The 20,635-nt window shown below is 41.3% G+C and overlaps 1 protein-coding gene across 1 annotated transcript; it reads right to left on the bottom strand.

The window, feature by feature from the left end:
- Window positions 1–84: 84 nt before the first annotated feature.
- On the bottom strand, window positions 85–16,494 carry ehd1a (EH-domain containing 1a). The gene is made up of 6 exons (XM_049585051.1): window positions 15,694–16,494; window positions 10,225–10,322; window positions 4,295–4,536; window positions 3,466–3,636; window positions 1,618–1,782; window positions 85–1,265 (listed from the first exon to the last, which is right to left on the bottom strand). Exons 1-6 carry the CDS (start codon window positions 16,080–16,082, stop codon window positions 732–734), a joined length of 1,599 nt encoding a protein of 532 aa, XP_049441008.1. The 5' UTR covers window positions 16,083–16,494; the 3' UTR covers window positions 85–731.
- Between the last annotated feature and the right edge of the window lie 4,141 nt (window positions 16,495–20,635).

Raw genomic sequence — 20,635 nt, 5'->3', positions numbered from 1 at the left:
TTTCCTCTGTGCGTCAAACATGTCAATCCAATTAATGTCATGTATCATTGGAAAAAATCAATAAACATCCACATACCAAATGAGTCAGATGGTACAGTACTCCTTTTTAATTATCTGGCAAAATAATAAAAAGGGAAGCATTTGGAAAGAGTCAAAGTTAACAGTCAGGAAATACAAAAATATAGATAAAACAATTCTAACAGCTGTTTCGATTTATTTCCTCTTTCTCTCTCCAAATGGAAAAAAACTATATTTCTTTGGATCAACATATAATAATATGGACTGTATACTTAGAAGACATCTTTTACACAGGATGCACAAATCCATGTTCGGCCCCGTCATGCAACCTCCATCTATCTGTTAGTTGATGATACGGTAATGTCCTTTCAGCGGTTTGCAAATCACACCCCCCCCACCCCACCCCCCACCCCCCTCCCTCACTCTCTCCATTTATTTGTAATAGATACCTAAATATTCTCTCCTACTGCACAAAGATGGACCTCCCCTCCCCTCCCTCCCACCTCCCCCCAAACCCCTCCAGTCTCTCTCTGGTGAAAAAGATCACAGCGACACCTCCTCCTGGTGTGTCAGGAAGCCTGGAGACTCACAGCTTGATGGAGGATGACGCTGTTCATGCTTGCAGTCGGACTTTTGTCTGCCGAGTCCTGAAGGTGATGTAAAGCGTTGACATGGCTCATCTCCTTGCTGCTCCCATTCCTCCTCCTCCTCCTTTAGGCCTCCATGATTGTCCCACGTTTTGACGGGGGCACAAGGTGATCAGGCAGCGCTGACGGCAGCTCGTGGCCCTCCAGCTTCACCTTGATGAGGTGGTTGGCCAGGGCGAACTCCTCCTCGTCGAGGAGGCCGTCTTTATCCACGTCTGCTAGCTTCCAGATCTTTCCCAGGACCGTGTTGGGCAGCTTGGACTTAAGCATCTCCTTCTTGGCCGCGGCGCCGGACACTTTGCCGTGGATGGGAGAGAGGGTGTAGAAGATCTCATCATATGTAGGCTTGTCGCGACCCACCACCCACTCGAGCTCGTCGATGCCTTCGCTGGCGCCCTCTCCGTAGCCGTGACCGAAGGGGCCACTCATGGTTCCCTCAAAGGCTCCGCCCTTGACAGACTGGCTGGGCATGGCGGCCTCTTCCTGGCGCACCATGGCCATGAGGCGGGCGATGTCGTTGGCGAGCATGTCCTCCACAGCCTCCAGCAGCTTGGGCTTCAGCGATGCGAACTTAGAGAAGTCCTGACCGTTCAGCTGCTCCTGAAAGTGGAGAGAAAACAGGAATTGGTGATAGAAATAGATCAGTCAATGGCTACCGATGGGTGTAGCGTACAAGAAGCAGGATTTCCTGACAAACCAGGAAAAATAAATCTCATCCCCGTCCTGGCCCATCCTGGAGGGCAAGGGCAGGAAAGAAGGGCAGAGATGTGAAGAGAGTAAAGGTCAGAAGGTCATACTACTCTGAACCTGTATCTAACACTTTATATAACACCCCAAAATAGAGTTAAAGCTGTTATTTCATCAAGTATCTAACACTCAAAGTCTGCTGTGTATGTGGCTCCATTTATCACTCAATTTATCTTTTTTTTTTTCCTTTTAAATTTATCTCTACCTGCATCCTGGCCATGTTGGGGAAGTCACCAGGAGAGATCTGTTGCTCCTTCTCGATCCTGTGATAGATCTCTCCCAGGTTGGCTATCAGCTCCTTCTTCTTGGAATCCTTTCCAAACATACTCGGCATTTCCTTCTTTAGAGAGCTGATGATGTAGGCCTGCACCTGGACACCATAAAGGAAACAGGACAGACGTATTATGAGTGATTACTGAACTGAGCTTCTGTGGAAACTACTTCATGAACTGACTGAATAAACTGAGTTTGGTGTTCGAAGGCACATATCCTCTATGGATTTGAGTCTGGAGTAAAATACCGAAGGAGAGACCTGACTAGAGTCCCCCAAAAACAGTTCACATGTCATCATCATCTCAATCAGGGGCTTTCTGATGCTACCAAAAATAAGTTTTAAGTATCCCTCCAGTCAAAAAATGTATCTTGCTTATTGTTACTTTACTTGGATGCTGAAGCTTCACTCTATTGTTATTCTGTCAAAAATAACGGTTCTGAATATTTTTACGGTTTTAATACTCATCTTCCGCAGTATCGATACACTCGCTCTTGTTCGCTCTCTCATGTGACACAAACCGCTGCAGTTCCACATAGCACTTATATCTAAAACTAAAACAAGGTGTGAACAAAACATTTTAAATAACTGAAACTGGAAAAAAAAAAACTAGACCTTAGAAAAAAACAAAAACTAACTGAAATGAAATTGTGTACCCACAAAGCTAACTAAAATAAAATAAAAAAGTATACAGGAAAAATCTGAAGTTTTAGTCTTTGTCAATTTGGTAAAATCTGTCATCACAACAAGCACATGGAGGCATTGGTGTGTATGTTTATTAAGAATGGGATGACTGGGAGTCAACTGCCCTCATAAATTGCTGTGTTTGTATTGTTAATACCTAATTTGAACTTTAAAAATCTTCGCTAACACAAGCGTGATGTGGAAACATGAAGCCTCCAGGACACAAACAGTGAGAATGAGGACCTCTCAGTTAACTGGGAGACATCTTTTGTCCAGCAGTTAAAAAGGAGGGGTTTTTCAATGAGGTAGAAGGAGTAGATGCATCACAAGATTGTTTTGTTAATGGAAAAAACCTATCGGACATAAGTTGTACTTCAAACAGTGTCTTCAAACATGTGCGGCAGGGATTTTTAAAGTTGGGAACTTATGAAATACCCAGAAATAGCCTGGTAGCAGAAATAACAGATCATCCCTCTTCCCTTCTTGTAAGTGTTACAAGGTTATCGGTTCATCACATTTCTCTAATCTTCAGACTTATGATTGTGCTCACTTCCACCTTTAGTTATTTAGAAAATTAAATACAAACAAAGCTGAAAACAGGACATTTTTTGTGCAATCCCCTTCATGTGGGGCTGAAGGACGGGGTGTAGTGCTGAGAGAATGAGAGTGAAAATAAGATGCATTGATGCAGCTTTTTAATCAGGGTTTTTTTTAGCAACTTACCTTTGTGGTTTTAAGTGGAATCCTTCAAAAAATACATAATAGATTGCTGAGACATTTGGCTGAGACATTCATGTCCCCCTCAGGATAAATTGCAGTGACCTTTCACCTAATGCCTCCATCAGGTCAAAATGTTTATTAGTCCAATACTTAACCAAATACTTGCAAAACTAATGACATCCTCATCAAAGTTGTACTTTGTGTTTAATGCTAATTAGCACATGTGAGCATGCTAAGACTCTAAAGTAAGATGGTTAACATTATATCTGTGAAAATAAGCATGTTAGCATTGTCACTGTTAGCATTAAGCTCAAAGCACTGCTGTGGCTCACAGAGCTGCTAGCTTGCCTGTAGACTCTCAGTCTTATTAATGCCTACCTTGGCAAGGCGTGCTCGTTTGATGAGGTCATTGAGTTTGCGTAAAGCTGCGTTACGTGGCAACGACTGGATGTCTAAGAACAGGTCCTGCTCCTCGGCCTCGAACAACTTCCTGTTGTCTGGCACCAATAGGGGCTGGGCCCAGAACGACCCAATGTACACGCGTACCACCTGGAATAAAGTTTGCACAAGTTAACCTCCTTTAATCATCGCTGTTCATCAGGTTACACTTCACTGCCCACACCCACACCAGAGGAAATTCTTTCACAAGTCAAATGACAAGAATGTTTAAACAGATACAAAAATACATTTTCATACTTAAAATAGACAAACAGGATGTGTGACAACGCTGTGAGGTTGACAGTGAGGCAACAACATAAATTTAAAATGTGTTCGTTGCTTCACACTCTGTAGAGAAGCTTCACAATACAATGCACTTTCAAAGTCAATGAATAATTTTCTGCATGATCCAAAGGTTTCTCTGGGATCGGTTTATGAATATTGCAGATCAAACATTAACCAAACAGTCAGGGGAAAATCATAAGACAAGCTGGGTCACATGATATCAGGTAGCACAAGTTTTTTTACACTGTCTTTTGTTACAAGACAAACTGAGAACATTAGAAAGAATAATCTTAAAATCTGTCACTATTCAATGACGGCATCCTGGGAAAAGTCATCTGACTTCTGATCAGGCTCACCTACAAGTCACATTTTCCTAAAACATTAAGATTTCAGTCCATGATCTGACTGAGATTGAAATGTTGTCCATTTAGTTAACATTGTGGATTCCACAGAGGCACAAATGTGAGGCTCTAATGGTTTTTACCTCAGGTGTGTTAATGATTTTTCCCAAAGACCACATCAGCGCTCCGTAGACCCTCATCAGCTGCTGGGTGCTGATCTGGTCCGCCTTGTTCAGCACCACGCGCATTTTGTCCTCGTGGTTCTTCAGAGCTCGGATCACCTCTGAGAACTCGTCGGAGATGTCCAGCTTGTGGGCGTCGAACAGGAGGATAATGCGGTCCACGCGCTCTGCAAACCACTCCAGCACGGCAGCAAAGTCATAACCTGCAGAGAGAAAAGGGAAAGAGGTTGTGTGTTTAAAAATGGGAACAGCACAGACACTGCTGTGCCCTAATGGCCTGCACCACTGCTCTGTTACTGGCTTTGTTTACAGTTGAATCACTGCATTTTTCCCCTCTCTGAGCTGAATGACTGACTGACATCAGGTCAGAGTAACATTTAATCTTGTATGTATTTAGACTGGAAACAACTACCTGACATTAGCTTTACAAAATAATATTAATGAAAAACTTGCTTTACATGACTGAACCAGGATCAAAACATTTTAGGATTCACGCAAATAAAATCCGGCAAATTAAAGGTCCAGTGTGTAGGATTAATTGATATCTAGCGGTGAGGGTGCGGAACTGAAACTTCTCTCGTGTGCCAAGCCTGTACAAGAACTACGGTGATGGACACAAAAACATGAATGGCCCTATCAAGAGTCAACGTTGGTTCTGACCATTCTGGGCTACTGTAGAACAACATGGTGGACTCTGTATGCAGATATTAACAGCTTATCCTACAGTAACAAAAAAAACAATGATTCTTATTTTCAGGTGAGTATAAACTAATAAAAACATAGTAAAGAATATTATACACCATTGCTGCCAATAGATGCCCCTAAATCTACACACTGGACATTTAAGTAAATGAGGAAAGTAAATGAATTTCAGAAATAAGAATAAAAAATAAGGATAAATACTAAGAATACAACAAACAAGCTATGTTGGGAATAAACTGCCTTAAAAGGATGCTGCATTACTGTTACACAATGTGAGTGAGGGCAGGGAGTATTCAGATTTAACATGCCCTGTCATGTCAACCACTCTGTTTCTTTGTTGTCTGAGTCGGACATTTCTTTTAGTAATAATTTTGCCTTTACTTGTTTTAATGCTGTCTTACCTAACACATGTGACTGCACAGTGTTCACTGATATCTTGGGCCAATACTCCAAAGTACTTGTAAAGATTATTTGTCAATGTAATATCTTTATGTCTTGTTGTTTTGGTAATCAGCTGAGTGAGATTCAATTCAGAATGGAGCCTGTAACAGAGGAACATGTACACTGACGTACCCCACCAGCATGTGCAGTAACTTAAAATTAATTGTCATCGACACTGGACTGGAACAGTAATCAATAGATACACTGATCTTTAAGGTTTGAAAAAATGTGTATTTACACAGGCAGTTTTAGTTTCGTTAGCTCTTAATATCTTTCAAGTGTTTAATTATTTTATTATGCTGTTGTAACTGACATGGCAATGTCATAAAAATGTTTTAATAAAGATGGAAAAAAATGGATTATTTGTATCATTTAGATTTCTCTTTCTTGTCAGTCTGAAAGCATGTCTCATATTTTGCATTGGTGCTGCTTTTACAAATACTACACCAGGTATGTTAGTGTGGAAAAATACAAGAGTTCAACCTACAAAGAGTTAAATGGCTCTAATCAGTCAATAACTGTATGTGGGCAGGTTTTAATTGTGGGTTCTATGTCCATATTCCAAGTCATGTTGATCCATTGATGTTTAGATAAGAGCTTTCAAGAGGCAGGACTATTTCCCCCCAAGTTACCTATTAACTAGCTTTACTGGGACAGCATGAGAGCTGTATAAAGGTTAAGACAGTTTCAAAATCTAGTTGAAAATCTAGTCTATGTATAGCATGCATCAAGAATGAAATGACCTCATATTCCAGCAATGTGCCTGATAAGAAACAAGCTCGATTTTAATGACAGACAGAACAGGAACCAACAGAGAGCACATTCGAGACAGACAGGAGAACAGGATAAAATGCTACGCAGTGTCACACAGATGACGATTACTCTAAAATGTGTCGAGCCTGAGCTGGAGTACAGAAACTTGCCCTACTACTCACTTCCTTTGGTCATTTGAGAAACAAGAGGACTAATTCAAATGACTAAGCTTCCCTTTTCCTCAAGAAACTGAGGAAGGAAGAGAGAATTATGGTTCTGATTAACGTCTGTGTGTCATCTGATCAGAGAAGAATGCAGTTGCTCCGAGAGCTCATCTCGGCTATCGCACAATCAGCGGCAGATCTGCTGCACATGCATTCCAACATAGCTGGCTTTTGTCTGTGTCTGAGCACATGTATACAAAAGAGAGATACAGAGAGATACAGTAGATGGACAGAATCCGACTGTCATATATAGATAAAACAAGAACAGAGAGTGAGAGAATGACGGGGGTTGAGTAAAAGTGAAAGAACAAAAACAAACACCAACACAGGAAAACACCTTAGACAAACAGGAGTTTGAGCCTGTTTGTGTGCATGACAAAATGTGAAAGTAGAGGGGGATAAAGGGGGAATACTTAAAGTCCAAGATCCCTGTGGGAGCCAGCTGAGTCGTTCTCTCTCAAGTCTGTTTTAAACACAAGTCAGGGAATCAGACAGAGAGACAGCTGCTCGAGCTTAGGCTTACTTATAGCACACAGCATCAACAACTGCTGTGTCTCTACCATGTGCATAGACATGTAGGGATACAGCCGAGGACTCATGACAAATTTGGACAGGCCTCATAATAATGTGCCAATCACTGACGGACAGCAGAGAAGTTGAAATACCAGGCTGTAAAGTTACTTGTCTTGTTGAGAAATCTAAAATCTGGTAATTTTAGAAGACACATTTTCTTTTAAATAATTTAGCGTATACACTCATTCACTTCCTTGGTGAGAGTAAGATGAGAGGATCAATACCATGTCATCCCATTTAAGCGCCGTAAATATGAATCAGTCCCCTGAGAGGTGCACCAAGCATTGTAGCCAATTTTTATAGTCGCCAAACAGTGGAATTACACCCTTTTCTTGATGCCATGTGGCCCGAAAAGACTTTCCCATAGACTTACATTGTGAAACAGATGTCTGGAAATCAATGGATCAGTTTTTTTTGAGCGTCACAACCCCCCCGAAATGACTTGTTTCACTGTTAGTATTTGATCCATTCGGTTCGATAACATTTTGAATGTCCAGAAGAGCTGCATGATTGAATCATTTTATCCCCATTCAAGTTAGCAGAATGCTTAACCAGAAGTTAGTCGCACAGCCGGTGGAAGTCTCTAGTGCGCCTGCTCTATGGGCCCGACAGTGTAGAGGGAGAGCCGATCATCTGGGTAATTTCATATGCAGCAGTTGAACTTTTTTGGCTGCCAGTGCCACTGAGCAACTTTCAGAGGAATGAACAGGGCCCTGCCTCCAAAGCTGTATCCAGTTCTCTTTATACATGCAGGGTATATAGTTAGCTTAGCTTAGCATTAAGACTGGAGAAAGGGGAAAAGAGCTAGTTTTGGCATGTGTGCTTGAAAAATGACATAAACAATTACCAAATATTTGTGGATTAATTTTCTGTCGATCAGCTAATCAAATAATTGACCTTTCAGCTCTGAAAGGAATAGATTGGCGCATAAAACGCAACTTGTTGTATACACACTTCAGTTTTTATTCATAGTAAACCAACAGGATATAACATGTTAATTAGTGATTTTCATGTTTACTTGATTTCTTTACCTTCAGACAGACCAGCCAGCTGTTTCCCTATTTACAGTCTATGCTAAGCTAAACTAAGCTAAGATATGCTAAGCTAAACATCTGTGAAGGTAGGCAGCTTCATATTTAGTGTACAGACATGATGCCAAAATGTCTAACTACTACAACAATGACACAGGGATACGTTACAGCCGCAAGGTCTAGAAGTTGCAACTAAGCTTCTGGCAGCATTTTTTTCTACAGGCTAAATTTGCTGAATGGCATTAACTGTATCAGCAGCAGCCGCTATGGGAAGGTGCAAACCAGTTCTGCAAATTCAGTTTCATTATAGTTTTCAACACTTGATGTTTCACAAAGGAACAAGCGCTGAGCCACACTTGCTGACCTCATCAAAAAATGAATCCAAAATCAAAGCGTTATGCAATCACAAACCGTCCATGAATGAACAACACTATTTCAGTGTATGTGATTGTAAAGCTGTCTGCACTGACACACACACACATGCACACATGCCCGTCACACCTCAGCTGCAATCCAACCTGTCTTGTTTAAATATGACACAGTGAGTACAGTATGTCTGGGTAGTACAGTAGTGTATATGTGTTTATATAGAAACAGTTAAAAGGATAACGTGTGTGTGAGGGTGTGCAGGATTGAGAAAGACGGGAAGTGCATGTCTCTCTGTTCTGGAGAGTATGAATATTAAAGTATGTATATATAGACACAAAAATGAGGTATGAGGTATAAGATTTCACCTGCTCCTCTTTTTGAATGGGTCACCTCCACATGACAGTCTTTTCATTCATACACACTTCCTCGAGCTTCTTATCAGATGGTAATTTACACTTGCATGTTTACAGACGCTTTTGTGGCCTTTTCAGTGTCTCTGCCAGCCAACCCATACTATTTCCGTCTCGTCTTCTGCTTCTTATGAGGCTGCAACTAAATTTTTTCAGTCCAAGTTAACCTGATGACTATTTTCTCCATTAACTGATTATTTGTTAAATCTATGAAAGGTCAGAAAACAAGACAAATGCCCAAAGTAATGTGTTCAAATGCTTTGTTGTGTGCTTTAAACACTCCAAACTCTTAAGATATTTAGTTAATAGTGATATAAAACAGAGAAAGTTCGTCATTCCTGCTTAAAAAATGCCTTAAAAGATGATAATTATGTGAACAACTGTCAATTAATTATGTATTGACTGACTTTCACTTAAGCTCTATGTCTTAATATTTTTTCTCTCTCCCCCTTCTTGCTGTGTGCCGTGGGAAATCCGACTCTGTAATAAAGAGCAGATTTACTGACTGTATTAGCTGTGTGAGGCAGTGGTGGAGGAGGTGGTGGGAGGGGCGCAGTCTTGGGAAACTCTCTCCTATGTTTGCCATTTTACTCCACATCCTTTCTCTAGAGTACACAAAAAAACTTGTGCGTGTGCTTCCTCTTAGAGGGGCTCAGATCAGGTAGAAAAAGCAGAAGTTGTGTTCAGCTGTGTTATCTTCTGCCTGAGTTATGTAGCATCATCAAAAGTAAAAGAAAAACTGTGTATGTGGCAATTTTGAAGTGACCCTGTAGGGCAGAGAGTTGTTGCAACATGTGGACAAATGGATAAAAATGTGAATTGGTTTATTAACACAGGGAAATGACTCAGATATAAAGTGATAAATGATACAAATAGAGGGTACACAGCTACATGGAGGAAATGTTTTTGATTATTGTTGTTAATTCTATCTTGTATTGTAAACCTGGGTACAGGCTGATCTGAAAACAGAAAGAAAAACAAAAAAGAAGGATGTGAAAGAGAATGGTGTCATAGAAAATCACAGGTACAGTGACAGGAAATGAACTTCAATGTGGTTTGCACCCGCTGTACCTGATAGGTTGGGCTCTGAACCGCGGGCCTTAGGAGTTAAATACGGGTTTGACAACACTGTGAACTAGACTGCTACAGTTGACTTTGTAGAGTACATGCCAAACAAAAATACCAGAGCGACTTGGGCAAATAAAGAGCATGTAAGTTGTCTTAGCATGCTTCCTTTTCATATCTGAAGTTGTAACTTCCTGTGATCATTTTGCGTGCATGCAAGCTCAGTATTTCAGAGTTTCCGAGCAGAGAGGGTGTGGCTCTATGTAACAGTAGTAGTACTAGAGAGTAGATGGATAAAGTGTAGATGTTTATGTTAGGCTAACCTCTGCTTATCCTCTGTTTCTCTCCGGACAGGATTCCAGGAGTATCGATGATACTGATGCTCTCCAGGACGGGGTTAGGCATCTGGGCACACATGAACCTGCCAAGAAAATACAATGATGAGAGATGGCAGTGCATGGCAGAGGAGAAAAAGAAAGTAAAAGCAAGTGGAAAGAAAGAGAAGACAAAGAGTATGAGACATAGAGGTAGAGAGGGAGGGTGGGAGAGACGCCAAAAACCAGTCAGGTGAGAGTGTTTATACATAAGCTTAGCATTAAACAGACATTATTCTGGAGCTTTTCAGTAACAACCTTCATGCTCTCATGCATTAAGTGGAGTGCCCTTCCTGGATAAGACACACAGCTGAAACACAAAGTAGCAGTAGAGGTAAAGGAAGGTTTGGGTTCAGGGTGCTGCTGCTACCCCATTTTCAGAAGTCCTTCCTGTAAAAAAATTCCACTTAGATTTCAAAATAATAATGCCAAAGTATCAGGGTTTTCCCACATTGCACATCTGACATCTGGTGAATAATTTGACTTTGACATGAAGGCTTCAGCTAACAAGAATTCTAATTACTGATTCATCTGCCTATTAAAAGGTCCAGTGTGGAGAAATTAGGGAGACATATTGGCAGAAATGTGATATGTTAAGTATGTTTCCCCTAATGAGCCGTTTATATCTACACTGGATATGGCTCTTCATCCACAGAGTACGCCATGTTTCTACAGGGGTCCAGGACAGACAAACCAAACCCTGACTCTAGAAAGGGCCGTTCACGTTTTTGCATCAACCGCCAAAGTTAGCAACCCCTTCATGACTGGCAATGTCAGAAAAACACAGATTATTTAATGTTATACTGCTTTCTTCTGTGTTTTAACCAGTTTGACCACCAGGTCTGTTTGTTTAGGAGAGAGAGAGTCCTCTGCAGATAATTAAGCTCTTGGTTAAAACCTCCTGAACATCTGAATCTTAAGATATCAGGGGGAAAAGGGGAGCACCCATTACCAGCTGCTGGGCTAACAGCCCATCTGCTACAAGCCTAACAGCATCGAAAAAGCTGAACTAGAAACTGCTTTATTCAGTGTTTTTACCAGTTTAAATCATCTGGTCTGCTTGTTTTGGAGAGGACAGGAACTCTGTGGATAATTCAGCATCTGGTAAAAACCTCCTGAACAATAAACACTGAAGGAATCCTAAGTGGGATCTCACGTTTGGCACATGGGAGAAGTTTAAGCTGGTTACCATCAGCAGTCCTCACCGTTAGATGCCGCTAAATCCTATGCAGTGTTTCTTTAATTTCCCAAGAGTGAAAGATGACAGTCACAGTTTCCTAAGTCAAGGGTGACATCTTTAAATTGCTTGTTTTCTCTGACTAAGAATAGAAAAATGTAAGATATTCAATATGCTATCAAATATGGCACACACATTTATTGGTCTGCAACAACAGTAACACAACATGATGATTCAGTCAGATTTTCCAAACAGCAGGGGGTGGTGGGTGGCGTGCTTGTAAGAGGTTACCATTGATGTAGGAATGTTCGCGAAACACTGGGACAGTACATTATAAGTTATGAACTGTAGGCCTGAGTCATTCACAGCGTAACACAATTCACTACACAATGCTTTCCTTTAAGGCCGGGACACACAGGTTTAAACTTTAAAGGGGAGTGCCGCTCTCCAAGAGAAATCCAGCCAAGGCACACACGCTCACGCAAACACAGACAGACATACACACTATGAAGCGTGGGAGGATGAGTGGTTTTGCATAAACCCACGATGTCCCACTCAGGACAAAGAAGGGGACTGTTAAGACACCCCACAGCTTAGAGTACTGCTTCTCGCTCTGTTGCTCTTTCACTCAATCTGAACCGATACTCACAACATGAGCTCAGAGGCACAGGGTCATAAGACCGGGAGAACCGTGCTTTTACATTCCTGCTGCAACCACACTGAGGGCAGACACACACACACACACATGCGCACACATACACACCACAAACCCTAACAGAGACCCCTTACCACACGTAGGGAGGAAAAAGGAAAATCCAAGGACAATGAACAAGTCAAAGATATTTGAGAGATGGCCTCCTTGCATAGTGATCCTATGCACACTATTACATTACAATAACACTGACTGCCAAAGGTAACAAACACACAGGCTTTTTTCCACTCCCTCTCATAGCTGGTGGTGTATGATATCTAGTTGGAATTTTGGCACCACTTTTCCATTTAACTATCTATCCTGACATTTTCCACAGAGAGCTTGTAGGAAAAAATGCTCCGATGAACTGGAGCTGGAATTCTTAGAAACAGAGGACCCTGACAGACAAGGGGGCCCCCGAGAGCCCTCAGCTATCTGAGATCAATCGCTGCTTGATCATGTTTCTAGAAAGTGAGAAACCCCATCTTCTCTGTGAGGCTGCGATCCTGGCAAGAAGGCGTGGGTTAATACTTCATGTCATGTGATTGGGGGTCTGGCTCCAGCTCATGAAAGAGGGCCTTCCGCTCTTGCCGCACCACCTGACCTATGACCTTCCCTCACATCATAACCTCAACTTCCTGTAGAGAAAAGGAAACAGGGTGGCTGTAGCTGGGGCTAGGGATGTGGGCAGGGAGGTTACAACTTTGTCACTTTTCCATGCTTTCTTCCTCTAAAATGTTGTGTGTGTGTGTGTGAATAAATGATCTATGTATCATACATCTGTATCTACACACATGTGCTCATGTATTTGTTTATGTGCTCTGTAAGGCTGTGCATGTGTCAGCCCCTATCTGAGTAAAGTGCAGAGTCAGTGTCCTGGACTGAAAGGCCATGAGCAGGACAGGACAGAGCGGGACAGCATAGGCCAGGGCAGGCCAGTGCGGAACTTAAACTCTGCTGACTCAGGTTTTACTGACTAATGGCTTACAGAGAGCACAAACACACCGAGGGCCTCTGACTGCGGGGGTATTTTAACCAAAAGGAAGCAGGAGCAATGAAATATGCGTGTCTATCTGGAATTACTTTTAAGGAAGCATTTAGGATTTGCAAATCAGTGCACATGCTATGAGACACAATCTGAAACAAGGCTGCTTCAAAATAGAAATAATGATAAAGCTATAAAAATTGGCAAGCTGGCAGAGTACAGCAGCCACTGGTACTTCTGGTTTTACCAAATCCAAGAGCAAACTGTAGGTGTGTGAATCACATGGCTGATTCCTGTTTACTCTCTTCATAAATAACTGATTATGTAGAGACTAAGTCCTATCTGAGGCCGGTAGTTAAAGGCTAATCTGCAGGTTGAATGACTGTGGTTAAAGAGCGACACCGTGGAGCTACCATCGCGCTGAGCAAGACCTTGTGTGCTCCTCTGACATGGTATTTTCTCCTGCACCTTAAACACGTCAATATTTAACAGTCTGATCCTTCATATCTACATCTATGAGTACAAACACATTCAGTCAACCAGCAGCTGAAGGCCAATCCAAATACTTTTGGCCTCCTCAAAGGAAAGTGGAAAACTGGCCCAGTCTGAGCCACATGCAGCCCAGTTCCAAATGTGCGTCTGGATCTGGTTCTTGACAGACTTTTAATCAACTGTCGGACGGCTCTGGTGTATGTGCCATCACAACTGATTCATTCTTTATAAGGTCTACACACACAAAGCTGTCATCATCATACACACATATTCTGTTACATATATGATCATGTGAGCTTTCCCTGAGCCAATGAAAAACCACTCGAGCCTGAATTCAAACCACAAGTCCCGTGATATCATAGGACTGCGTCCAACAGTTTGACAAATGATGCTACAATGGACAATAGCCTTTGTTTATACACAATCTTATCTGGTTTCCCCTCACGTCTGTAATAAACTCCAGAGGGGTGAATCGAGGCCCCTGAGGTCTAACACCTCCCCACTCTTCTAAACGTTTTATCTGAAATGCATGACTTCACTTTTCCCAGTTTGACTGATGCAGTTTGACACAGGCTTACACTCATGCAAGATAAAACATATTCCACATAATTCAGGGCAAGGACCTCAATGGATTACAGGAAATAGGGCTAACAGGGGAAGTGTCAACTTGAGATTTTGTTTGTACTAATACAACATAATAACAGATTAAGATTACGTCTGTCCACAAGTCAGTCATTTGTGTATTATTTGTCCATCTGTTTGGCTTGCGATTCCTGTGCAGGGTGACACCACTGGCCACCAGGAAGAGAGGGGATATACCAACATCCTCTACAGGAAGTGACACCATCAACAAATGCATGTCAGCCATCTGATGTCATCATAAATCCACAGACAATACATTGGATTAAGATGTTTTCAAAAAACGTCACGCTGGCTCTGACTCACAGTACCTGGTTTGTGCGGTCTCACCTTGGACTCTGAGTTCTCCCTCTGTTCTATTTTTGTTTCTTTCACTTTCTCTTCTGCTTTTATTTTGTTCTTTTCTACAATTTCAAAAGTTTTGCCTTCTCATCTTGCATTAGTCAGTGAAAGCCCCACCTGTGCAACACTTATGAGTCATTTGAGTTTTTGCCATGAGAACACTTTGACATCCTGCTGAATACCAGGCCTAAGTGTCATTGTGCTCTAGACGTTTCTTCATAATCACTGGTTCATCAGTCATGTGGAACAAATTCAGATAAGCCAAATGTCTCAGTGAACACCTGCTGATTCGATGAAACAAAACTACAAGAAGAGTGACTGTCACACCAAAAACCTTTAACCCTTTGCGATAAGATTTCATAAGGCCCACACACAGGTAGAGGAATTGGCTTGTCGGCTTCTAACGATGAGGGAACACTTATATGACCATGAGGTATGAAACTTGTGGTACCTCCATCCGAGGGCAGGGCAAGGTCAGCTTGTTGCTGAGCAACACTTACAACTATTTCTATGCTGGGGCCATGCTGTGACATTGGGACAAAACGATCTGTCACCGCCAGTGGCTCTGCCAGGTGCTTCGAGGAGGAGGTGCCTGAAGAGGGGCAAGGTACAATTTTAACTGGCAGGGTTTGATCCAAAGTGAAAGGACAAAAAGGAGAGAGTGGGGTCAGGTGTTGGAAAGCACCTTCCTTCCTGCTTTGCCATACACAGAGTGGCTCTTCCACATTGCTATTGACACAAAACATTTTCTCAGGATGATGGAAGAGGGAAAGTCTTTGCGCTGAGACTGCTGGTAACATTGTGCAACAGCATACTGTGAACTTACCTGAGTGGTACATGTAAGGACATGCAGGGAGGGCATTTAAATCATGGCCATGGGTGATGTGTTGTCATGATACGGTTCTTAACAAACAGCTGTTATCTAATGACATCTCAAGGCAGCCATGACATTTACCTAACATATTCATTTAAATCACCCATTAATAAATAGCTGTAGGGCTCTAATCGCTCAGTTCCTATAATCCTAGTGTATTACATTTTTCACATAGCTCAGTGTAAGCTCTTTAATGTGGTCTGAGGACCTAGTTTTACCTGTTAAGAAACGCGTTGCCAAAAGCGTTGAGTTTGCGGAAGGGCTTCTTGGGGTCGACAACCAGAGCGTTACCCGGTATCTGCCCCTCCTGCTCGCCGTGCATCACCGCGATGAAAGAGTCCGTAGTGGGCTCGGGGCCAATCCGCATACCGGGGAAGTCCTGCTCCATGAGGTGCCGGATGAAGGTGGTCTTCCCGGTGGAGTACTGACCCACCAGGAGCACCATGGGCTTGTTGTCGAAGTCGGCATCTTCGAGTGCAGGGGAGTGGAAGTCGTGGAATCGATACGTGTCCTCCAGCGGGAACAGTTTGGTCCGGTAAAGCCGCCGCAGACCCTCCGACACGTTCTGAAACAGCTCGGGATCCTTCTTCAAGTTTTTCCTGAACATGGTTACTGATTTTTTGCCCTTAGTTGACACCACTGCGTGGGTCTCCCCTTGAATAACTGTCTGGTTTAGGTGGTGTGGATCTCTCCCACCGTCAAGAGAGTAGCTGCCTGCTGGAATGAAGCAACGGCTGGGCGAGGTCTGGGGAAGTTTTTTTGTCCCCACCCTCCTCTTCGCTAGCTAGCCACACACACTACGAGTCACTCATTCAGGGAGGACTCCCTCTTCAGCTGACGTTGCCTAATGTACGAGAGCCAACTAAAGTCCACCACAAACACTGGCAGCTGGCCGCCGTCTAATACTACAGACCTGTGACTGTATAACCGCTCCAACTCCTGTTAGCAGGGAGCTAACTCGGTTAGCATTCGAACCGACTGTCAGTTAGTGAACACCTCCGGAGATAGCTGGTTGGCACGCGGACGCCGGAAATGGTACACATATTTTTCACGATAAGAGCCGCATCGGTGACAGCCTAGTGCATGTTTATTATAACCCTCAGCCACATAAAAGGGGGCACAATGGGAAGTTTGTCGTCTGTAATCATGAATATGCTATTCACATTGTTTGTAAAAAGCATTTCCTGAATAAATACAAGAAAAAGTAGCAACCAATTAAGTTTCTGACAAAATAAATTGTGTTTAACTGATGTGCCTGTAAAATATAACAAAGCAGATGCACTTTGATTTATCTCACTGTTTCTACCCATAATTTGCTTTATTTTTTGTCAGATTACTATTATTATTATAATTACTATCATATTTTTTTTTTTATTTTATATCGATCTTTTTGTTGCGTTTTGTTTTAATGTTACATGTTATATGCACTGTATAAGAATATGTGCAGGACCCCAGGAGGAATAGCTGCAGCTAACGGGGATCCTAAATACAACTAAAACCTCTTAGTATAGTAGCATAAAAAATATTTATCAATCTTTAGTTTTAACCCAAAAATACTTTCACAGATACTTTTTTTTCTACCCTGAAACTGAGAAGATAATTGTATTGCTCTGTTCTATGGTGCCATCATGATGTGCTATGTGTTGACCTATAGCCTTTGGACACAAATGCATTCATTCATTTATTCCTGTCAGTGAAACTTCCAGTAACCCTTTACCTCTGATGGGAATTCTTAGTTTCATATTTATACATGGTTTTAGTTTTAATTTCAAATGGCTGTATCTAATTGCACACAGATGTGGTCGGTAATACCCATGGTTACTTTCTGTTTCGCCTTGACTTTATGTTGTTAATATTGTCTATCTCTCAGACGGGGTGATGTGCATCCTTTGTGGTTTGAATTTTGTGCCTCGGGAAGATTTTTAGTCAGACTTTGATGTGTCCTTTAGTTTTGAAGACATCGGTAGAATAAAACACTTGACCTGACCTATTATAATAGTCGTACAATTCATTTAAATTCAACCAAAATTTCACTCTCAACCAGAAGCTGAAAAGAGTCTTCTATTTTAGTCCTTTGTGGTGTCATTATATCAGCATGAAGGTCTTGTAATGTTTTTCAGTCTTACATGTGATATACTATGTTTTTCTCTTGCCTCTGTATGTAATGCATCTTGAAAGCCTCCTGTGTTACACTTGAATAAAAGTATTGCACTCTCTATGTACTCTCCACATTGAAACTGATAATATTACCAGTATATATACTCTGGGTTGCTGTTAAGTCAGTTTGAAATCTGTTAAAGTCGTATCTGATACTGTATTATTTAAATAACAACTAATAGTGCAAATATGTTTTGATTGCTCTCCTTTTTGTTTTCTTTTGCCTCTGTGTAAAGTCAGTAGTGTCTAAAGAACAGTAATTTACTACTTTCACTAAAACATCTGGTACATTTTTACAATTTAAGTGTTGCTTATGTAGTTTTCGTTTTTCTTTTCATATCATACACACACATAATATGTAGGCTAATGATAAAGTGTGGTGTCACTCAATGTCATTTTTTGTTTTCTGTGTGCATAAAACACAATAACAAAACAGAAAGACAGTTTCACATGATTTAAAGGACCAGTTTAATTTTATTTCGTCCAGCAACCTGTACAGAAATAAGGATAAAAAAACACATACTGTATAAATAGTAAAAAGATGTTATTGCACACAACCCACTGACTTTTGAAATGTGTGAATTGTAAGCTTCAGAGTGTCCCAGCAGGTTCTCGATGACAAGAGGTGTCCCTCCACAGATAACAGCAGCTCCACTGGAAGCCAGAGTTTTTTCCATATGGAGATGCTGTTACAGCTGGTGAGACCCACAGACATAGCACAGCTGGCAGCACCATGAGAACATGGTGGTGGTGGTGGTATTCATTTCACCACAATATTGGCTTTACATCCTTCTGCTGATATCTAACATTTCACTTAGACAAATAGATGGTGGTTACTTCAAGTGTTTGGAAATATTTATGAGGAGTGAAAGTTGTTCTTTTATGTGATTATGCCTGTTTGACAATTAAAATACACATTAAAGACACTCTTCAGGCCTTTGACGGATTATATTAAAGGATTATTGTTTCAATACCCATAAAGTTACATATCCCTGCAATGATTCAAAGATAAGAATTTCACAATGCTACACACTGAGCTGCATGACACTAGTTATAAAGTACATGTGTAATAATGCTGCCCTCTTTTGGCTGTGTTGACCACATGAAATCATTTCACTGCATTTTTATTATCTGCACGCTCATGTGATAATACTAGCCACACCTAACCTAATAAAAGGTCACTAAGATATCACCCATCACAGTCCTCTGATCTTGCTCTTTACTGCGTCTAAGAAACTTGTTACCCTTATGATGCCAATAAAAATCAGGGTCATTCACTCAATGAAAGTGTGATAGGAGTCAGGAGGGAGTGCCACCCCAGCACATGAATTTTAGCCTTTAGACCATTGAAATTAATCTTTTACAAACAGACACTGATATGACTTTGAGCACAAGCAGTAAACACGAACGTGCATCATTTCCTAATTAAGTTATGCCGACTGAGCTTTGACCTTTAACCCTGTCTTTCGATGAAAAACAGGGCCATAAAGTAATTTAAGGGTGGACTAAAGAGACCTTCACCCCTGCTGACTCCTTCGACTTTGCACATCCAGCCACACATTTTACTAGATTATTCCACTGTGAATGTGTTAGTAGTGCATTCAGAGATATCAGGAATCTAAGCATTCAAATTAGCATGGATGTATTTGTGGTGAAGAGTCTGACCTGGTCCGTACTGTGACCAATTGAGAAGAAGTATCATATTTGAACAAGGCTTAACTCAACAATAGTAGACACCTTCACTCTTGCCTTTCTGACTTTTTTGATAGGAGTTACCACAGGTTAAAATCTACAAAGTTAAAGATTGCATTTCATTCCATTTTGATGGCAATATTGCTCAAAGGATGATCTGTGGTTGACATTTCCAATCACAGATCTTCCAGTGACAGGTTGCTTACAGAGTCAATCAATACAAAATTACACGATACTCTTAGTGTAAAAGCAACTAGATCTGTCCTATGTATGTGTAACGTGGCTGATATATGATAAAATAAAACAGTGTCTTTGATTACTAAGTTACAATTCACATTTAAATGTATATAAAAAGTTCATACTCACCAAGAAAATACTGCAAATGAGGCTCATTTCAGTCATTAATTCTGAGAGAAAAGTGCTAAACAGAATAAAAAGACAGATTGAGTGCGAGAGGAAAAGCAAGCCAAAGAAATAAATGGCAAACAGGAGAGAAAAACAGTGATGAGAGGAGAGAGTAGTCAGATAGGAGTGAGCAGGCTGAGGAAGGAGTCTTTTCCTGAGAAATGGCAGACTTGTGAATGATGGCTGCTTAAGACTGCGTGGGGGAGAGCGAAAAAATTAATCATTACACTCACTGTAAATATGTAACAGACCCAACCTTCCCATAAAAGTCAGCAAATTGCACTCTGTTTGAACACCCACAGACACATGAAGACAGGATAAAAATCACACAAGATGGAGAGCAGCCAACAAGAGACACCAGCGGGCCCCAAAGCACTTCAAAATCAGCCTCCTCACACTTAGGCCTCTTCATTCACTGTGTCACTGCTTCCTGCCTCGGCTGTCACATTCTCTCAACACCATACAGAGACATACCTCATATGGGGACGACCTAATTATAATTAACTGTTTAAACAACCAAGTGGAGAGAGAGTTTATTGCAGTTGATGCACCCAAGATGCGCAAGTCAAAGTTTAGTTCTTTTTCTTTCCTTCCTTCCTTCCTTCTTTGTCTCTTAAGAGTAAACAAAGTACCTGTTGAACTTGTTTTACATTGTTTACATAATTTAGACTAACTGTCCCCCAGGATCACATATCAAAATATTTATGTTACAGCGGTGGTTGAATTTGAGCCTGCAGCTTCATTTGTCACAATTGTTGTATAACACATGTAGAGACACATATAACTTTATATATTTGTATTAAGTCTACTGTGAAGAAGACGCTACACATAAAGACAAGAATTCATGCATCACTTCGTGTGGCTTTAACTGGTGTTTAGTGACTTTATAATAAAAAAATTCATAAA

The sequence above is a fragment of the Epinephelus fuscoguttatus genome, linkage group LG9 (assembly GCF_011397635.1).
Source record: "Epinephelus fuscoguttatus linkage group LG9, E.fuscoguttatus.final_Chr_v1".
Taxonomy (NCBI): domain Eukaryota; kingdom Metazoa; phylum Chordata; class Actinopteri; order Perciformes; family Serranidae; genus Epinephelus; species Epinephelus fuscoguttatus.
This window is presented reverse-complemented; position numbering and strand designations above follow the sequence as displayed.